Below are 6,857 nucleotides of genomic sequence, written 5' to 3' on the forward strand. Positions count from 1 at the left end.
CGTTAGGGACTGCCGCCAGGGTGAGGCCGGAGCATGTGGACGGCGCGAGGGTCGCGTCCTGTAACGCTCACGGGATCTGTCTTGCAGGACGAGCAGAAGGCGGAAGACGAGCTCGCCAAGAAGCGGGCGGCCTTTCTCCTGAAGCAGCAGCGGAAGGCAGAGGAGGCCCGCGCGCGGAAGCAGCAGCTGGAGGCAGAGGTGGAGCTCCGGAGAGACGAGGCCCGGTAACCCGGGGCAGGGGCGCGGCGGGGTCGCAGGCAGGGTGGAGCCCATGTCAGGACCCTGACCCTGTCTGTCGCGACCCTTGGTCCTGCTCGGTCTTAACGCTTCCTGGGTGTCACCTCCCTGAATTTCCACCCAACCCCGAGAACTGGTTGTGTTTTGTCGACTGGACGATACCGTCAACCGGGTGTCATGTCACCAAAAAGGGTTTATTTGGAAGAAAGAGTGGCAGTGCGGTGCATGCAGACGTGGCAGGCCATGCGCACGCGTGGGCCTGTGCGCCAGGACGGAGGGGTGTTTGTGGAAGGGAAGAGGAGGTTGAGGGAGGGCCGCCAGCACCGCAGATCTTTGTCACAAACGTGGCGTTTCCCGCTGGGTCTCCCAGTCACGGTCACACAGAGCGCCAGCACTTCGTGAGCCGCGGCAGTGGTTGCCTAGGGTCCCAGTCACCTTTGTCCCGTTTGTCCCGCTGTCACGCAGCGTGGGGAGTGCGCCCCCTGGCTGGGCTCCGGCACGGGGAGGTGGGTGCGCCCGTCTGACCGGGCTGCCGTGGCGTGCTGTCAGCCGCAGAGCCGAGGAGGACCGGGTGCGGAAGGAGGAGGAGCGGGCCCGGCGGGAGCTCATCAAGCAGGAGTACTTGCGGAGGAAGCAGCGGCAGGTCCTGGAGGAGCAGGGCCTGGGGGGCCCGAAAGCGAAGCCCCGGAAGCCGCGGCCCAAGTCAGTGCACCGGGAGGAGCCACAGAGTGACTCGGGAACCAAGTGCTCCTCTACCCGTAAGCTGGCCCCATGGTGCGGGCGGTGGCCCTGGTCTCCCTCGCCCGGGGAGACATTGCGATGTGGAGTTGTGTGGGCGGCATCTGGGCCCTGGGTCTTCCTGCTGCCCGAACGCGAACGCGGCAGAGACGAGCCCGTGGCTTACGAGAGCGCTGCTTGTCTCCGGCAGCGGATAACCTCAGCCGGGCCCAGTCGGCCTCCAGCCTGTCCTTGGCCTCTGCGGCGACGACTGAGCCCGAGAGCATTCATTCAGGGGGCGCGCCGTCCCAGCGGTAAGGGGCCCGTTCATTTGGGGGGCGCGCCATCCCGTCCCAGCGGTAAGGGGCCCGTCGGGGAGGTGGTGCTGGGCCTTGCGGTTGGCAGGCTTCACACGTCCGCACCAGTGTAGTTGGTTCCTGGGGACGCCCAGATGCCTGGGGCACCCTCCACTTCGTCACTCCCCCCCCCCCCCCGATCCTCCCTTGACGCATGCGTTTGCCTTCTACTCAAAGCTGGGGACATCGTACTCTTTGCCCCTAAGTGCCCTGGTGTGTGCTTCCTGTGGCCGAGGACATAACCACAGTTGTCAGACAGCACTGTCACCAGATCTGTTGTCAACGACGTCCAATGGTGTTCTCGGGGCCGATTCCGCACTCGAGGGTCCCGATGTCCAGTCCTCAGCTCTCCTGTCTTCTTGGCCTTGATGCTGGCCCGTTAGTTGTCTGTCTGCCTCTCGTTTTGTCACCCGCACGCAGGTTTGGGCTGTTCGTCTGGGGGGTCAGCAGCCTGGGGAGGGTGAGCTTTTCTCAGTGCGGCCTGTCAGGTGTGTCCCGTGTACCTGGGCGTTAAGGTGACCTTTCTTCGCTGGGACCCTGTCACTGCCACTGGACTGTTCCTCATGGCCTCAGTCAGCCTGCTGACCTGGGGGGACACCTCTCAGGGACTCTGGATCCTGGCCGGGTTTTTGTCAGTGCTTGGGCGCCTGAGCGGGACTCCAGGCCCAGCCCCGCCTCCCCACCTCGCTGGAGCAGCGTGTCCGGCCGTGACACCGACCGACCCGTGCAGATGGTGCCACGGGGACGCCGCCCAGGCTTTCCGGGAGCGGACCGTCTTGCAGACTTTTTCGGGGTTTAGGACTCAGCCTGCTGTGGCCCTTCCCGCCTTCCCAGGGTCCTGTCCCCCGTTTGGCAGCAGCACAGATGGCCCAGACGTCACCCATCAGCTCCCCCAGCCAGCTCCCTTGGAGCGGAGCCCTGGGCAGACTGCACGGGGGGCACCTCCTCTGGCGGTGTGGGGGGGGGGGGCTCCCCTGGGCTCACAGCAGTCACGGGAGCCAAGCGACGCGCTTGTCCACCGTCCGCGCGTCTCCTGCTGCTCATGCTCCTTGTTGCACGAGGGTGCAGGCCGGCTCGGCTCCGGGTGGCCTGGCACCGCGCAAAGCAGTGGCCAGTCGTGGGTGAGGAGCCTGTGCCGTGACCACCCCGTGTGCGCTTTGTCCCTGTCGTCAGCAGAGTTGAGTCCCTGGAAGCTTTGCCCACGCTGAGCCGCAACCCCAGCCGGAGCACGGACAGAGACTGGGAGACGGCGTCCGCAGCCTCCTCCCTCGCCTCGGTGGCCGAGTACACAGGTGACAGTGCGCTCTCCGTGGAGGCCACAGACACACGTCCTGGTCTCCGTGGGGCGGGCACCGCGCGGCGCTCCGGCCCCTCGGTGGCAGGTGGCGCGGCTCAGGCCGCACAGCCCGTGGCCGGAGTGCGCCCGGTGCTTTGGGACCTTAGACTTTAAGTTTTTAATTCGTGGTCTTGTTTTGTCTTTCTCATATCAAAGAAATTGACATTAGAAGGAGCATAAGTTATTAATGACTTTTCCTTAGTTAATTCAAAATATAACTTGGAATTCTTTCAAATAGGTTTGACATGGCTCTTGCCATTTTCAAAGAATCATAAACATTTCTAATTCAGCCTACTTGTTGCTTGGTTGTAAGAATTGTTGGGGTTTTGGGGTGTGTGTGTCTGTGCGCCGTAGAATACTAATTTTGCAAATTATGGCCTGCTTTTATAGGCCCCAAGCTCTTCAAGGAGCCCAGTAGCAAATCCAACAAGCCAATTATTCACAACGCTATATCCCATTGCTGTCTGGCTGGAAAAGTGAACGAGCCTCACAAGAATTCCATATTGGAGGCAAGTATCAAATTTTACCACCAAGTTTTGATGCAGAACGAAAGGTTAGTGTTCTTTCTGGGGCGGGGGCGGGAATCGAATCACTCAGGCACGCGGCCCAGCGGCGTTTACGTTCCCGCGTGTGAGAGCATGTGCTCGTGCCTGCGGCGTGCGCACGCGGTCCGGGGGCTGGGGAAGGGCAGGAGTGGGACGGAACGGGGGGGCGGGGGGCTCGCCCTGGGATGGAGCCGGGGCAGCCCCTCCGTGCGAAGCCGCCTTGGTCCAGGGCAGGGTGGGGAGTGGAAAATGGGTGACTTTTTTTTCAAAGTGGAGGTGACTAGTCACCTTCGCGTGGCGGTTGAGGGCGGTGTGATTGCAGGGGAGACGGGCGGCAGAGAGGACGGGAAGCCACGGGGCCGGCCTCCTCGTGCCTTCCCGCGGCGGGGTGGCCCCCGCTGTGTGGACAGCTGAGTGGACAGGCCCCTTTTGGTTAGCCGGCCTCCGCTGACGAGCGTTCGGGTTGTCCCCACTCTGGCTGCTGCGTGGCGCCTCCGTGGACGGCCACGCACAGGCGTTGTGTGAGCGCCCGCGGGGACCCTGCTGTGTCACGCGGCGACTCCGTTTTCAGCAGCAGGGCCGCCGTCCACGCCACACCGCCACCGCCGCTGCTGGGCCTGTCTGGGGGGGAGCCGGCGGGGGTGGAGGTCTCTCATCGTGGTCTCGGTTTGCATTTCCCCGATGGCTGAGGATGGGCATCTTTCCATGGGATGCGCCATTCGTTTCTTGAAGGATTTTTTCCCTTGCGCACCTGGGCTCCCAAGTGAACCCTGGTAGCAGTGGGTGCTCTGCGAGTGGGTGCAGCGGGTGTGTGGTGAGCTCCCTTTGGCCGATCGGGGTGCTGTCCGGGGCGCAGCTGCTGGAGCCACCCTGAGGCCCACCTGTCTCTCCCCTGACGCCCTCGGTGCAGGAGCTGGAGAAGTGTGACGCCAACCACTACATCATCCTGTTCCGGGACGCCGGCTGCCAGTTCCGGGCGCTCTACTGCTACTACCCCGACACCGAGGAGATCTGCAAGCTCACGGGCACGGGGCCGAAGAGCGTCACCAAGAAGATGATCGACAGACTGTACAAGTACAGCTCAGACCGGAAGCAGTTTAACCTGATCCCAGCCAAAACCATGTCCGTTAGCGTGGACGCGCTCACGATCCATAACCACCTGTGGCAGCCCAGGCGGCCCGCAGTGCCAAAGAAGACCCAGACTCACAAGTGACACGGGCCCCCCGGGGCAAGGGGGCGCCGGCGCGCCGGTTTTATTTTTATCCGTTGGTACGAAGCGTGCAGAATCACAGACCTTTTTCAGACAGGCTTCTCGACGACAGAGGAAAACCCTCCCTGAGCCCCCAGCACACAGAAGACGCCGGACGCCATGCCCGGGGGCTCACGGCTCGCCGGCCACGGCTGGCCACGAGGCTTCCGGGCGAGGGATGTGTGTGTAGCAGGACTCCTTTTACTTGAAGTTCTTCAGTATAAATTAAAAGCGATATACTCTACTTTCTGCCCTCTGGCCTCACCCCGTTTGCACATGACCCGACATCCTCACGTGGGCAGCTGTGGCCACGTGAGGTTATAGAACTGTGACGGCTCCTCTGGTCAGCGTGTTTGAATGTCTTCAGGAAAGGAATTCGTAGGGGGGAATCTTTTTCATTTGGGAAATTGTATGATATTTATTGATTGTGTCTACTGCCAACGTTTATATCCAATTCTGAGATTTCTGAAAACAATTCTTGCTGCTCAGAAAACGTTTACTGAAAATCCCAGTTCACTAAAAGCACTGATATCTGCAAAGCCTGTCTCTGCTAAAGTAACGTTTACAACACAGAGATGGCTCCTCCTGACACAGTCGGCCGGCGCTCACTAAGTTTGGGTAGCGAGTATCTGACGACTTGTTCACTTTAATAAAGACAGATTTTGGTAAAGTAGAATATTTTTCACTCTGAGCATGTTTCCCTTTGGTGATGCACTTGAGCTGACCGTTCTCCTGACGTGTGTTCTGTGTCTCGATTCCTGCTTCGGGGGAGCAGCGCGCCCCGGGGGGGCAGGGCACGGTGCGCAGTCCACGCTGGGCGTGTTTCGCTGCCAGCTTCGCGTGGTCCCCGTGGCCACTGCCGTTTCTCCGACAAGTGGGATGGCTCCAGGCTCTGCCGGGCCTCGCGGTCTGGACGCTTCTCCAGAGCAGACGGCGCCCTGGAGTTGGGGCGGCCCCTTCCCTGGCCCGCGAGGGACGCTGCGGTTCTGCCAACACCCGCGTGACGACCAGCCGCTGGGACTGCCGCGAGATGCCGGAGTCGCGTTCGTTTGCACATGTCGTCTTGGGAGTGTTACTTGAATCTCTTGAACTGCAGAAAAAACGAAAGATGGGTAGAGAAGTCAGACAAGCGTCACTGTCCCATAATCTTAGATAGGCGCAGAGGAGCAGACGCGGTACGGAACGCCAGAGGGCCCCGTCTCCCCCGGGAGCCGGGCCGTGGCCGCCGCGCACGGCCTGCCGGGTGGCCCGCCGCGGGCGCAGGCGGCCGGCGAGCTCTGCTGTGCCCGAGCTCCCCACGTGCGTGCTGTTTCTCACTGTGTGTTTGATATTCTATGATATTTATTTTAAGAAAGCACTAAACTGTAATAAAGTAATTAACTAATTTGCTTTTTACGAAGCATGTGTGTGTGAGGTGGTCGTGGCTCGTCGTGTTGGTCCGTGTCCCCGGCTGCTCGCTTTAGCGGAGTGGCGCGTGCTTTTTGCTTCACTAATAGCCCGTGTAGTAGAAAATCGCCTTGCCGTCCTCTGGAGCAGCGAGGCTCTCCCCCCGTTTTCGTCATGAAGTCAGACTGGGTGACAGCGCCTCTCGCGTCTGTGACCGAGTCCTGTGGAAAGAAGTGCGACCTTACGATCTCCCCTCCGGGCGCAGTGCCGGACCACTGCGTTCCCGCCCAGATCCTGGGCTTTCTCGATGTGATTAGTCAGCGCGTGGCACGTCCCCGAAGCCGGTCGTCAGCGTGAGACAGTCGCCAGCGTCAGGTCAACAGGCGCTGATGCGGCCGCCGCCACGTCTGACGTCCCCCGTGTCTTGGCCGGTGCTCGCTGGAGTGGCCGACAGACGCGTCCCCGGGTCCTCTGGGGCGCGTCGGCCACGCCACCCGTCTGGATGCAGGGTTTGCTCTGTGGTGGGGAGCTGGGCCCGGCTGCCGTGGACGTGGCCGCGGTGTCGTTTCGGGCAGTCGCTGCGTTGCTCCGTGAGCGCTTCGCGTTTTGCAGAGCGCCCGCGGTATTTGTGTCCCTGGTGTTACCGCCGGACACACGCGACACATCCTCTCGTGACCACTGGCCACAGCGCGATTCACCGCCACGCCGGCAGAAACCAGCCGAGCCCGCCCGGCTTCACCGAGGTGAGTGTGCAAGCTTCACACCGTGCGGCCTTCACTGCCCCTCCGACCGTCCCTTAAGGCAGCTGCCCCTGTCCACCCGCACAGCTGCCCCTGGCCACCCGCACAGGATTAAACTTTGGGAAGAAAGCGCCAACCGAGTGGTGAAGCTGACACGAGCTCTCGGTGAGGACAGACCTCTGGGCGCCCGAGGGGGTTAGTGGCCCAGGTAAATGACAGGAGAGCCCATCTTACAGGTGTGAGTGCAGACGCGATCTCACTCCCACGTGCACACAAAACGGGCGTGCGTGC

The 6,857-nt window shown here is 61.7% G+C and overlaps 1 protein-coding gene across 4 annotated transcripts in view; it reads left to right on the top strand.

The window, feature by feature from the left end:
* CAMSAP1 (calmodulin regulated spectrin associated protein 1) overlaps positions 1 to 5,839 on the top strand; it is a 49,432-nt gene extending 43,593 nt beyond the window's left edge. For 2 of the 4 annotated variants that reach the window (XM_036238937.1, XM_036238939.1), the window contains 6 exons: positions 88 to 224; positions 787 to 995; positions 1,166 to 1,268; positions 2,484 to 2,602; positions 3,037 to 3,155; positions 4,102 to 5,839. In XM_036238937.1, the coding sequence (XP_036094830.1) occupies positions 88 to 224; positions 787 to 995; positions 1,166 to 1,268; positions 2,484 to 2,602; positions 3,037 to 3,155; positions 4,102 to 4,404 (990 nt within the window). In that variant the 3' untranslated portion in view covers positions 4,405 to 5,839. The remainder of the gene's footprint in view (positions 1 to 87; positions 225 to 786; positions 996 to 1,165; positions 1,269 to 2,483; positions 2,603 to 3,036; positions 3,156 to 4,101) is intronic. The other 2 variants (XM_036238938.1, XM_036238940.1) reach the window with 1 other exon arrangement.
* The last annotated feature ends 1,018 nt before the right edge of the window (positions 5,840 to 6,857 follow it).

The sequence above is a fragment of the Rousettus aegyptiacus genome, unplaced genomic scaffold (genome assembly GCF_014176215.1).
Source record: "Rousettus aegyptiacus isolate mRouAeg1 unplaced genomic scaffold, mRouAeg1.p scaffold_m13_p_3, whole genome shotgun sequence".
Classification (NCBI taxonomy): domain Eukaryota; kingdom Metazoa; phylum Chordata; class Mammalia; order Chiroptera; family Pteropodidae; genus Rousettus; species Rousettus aegyptiacus.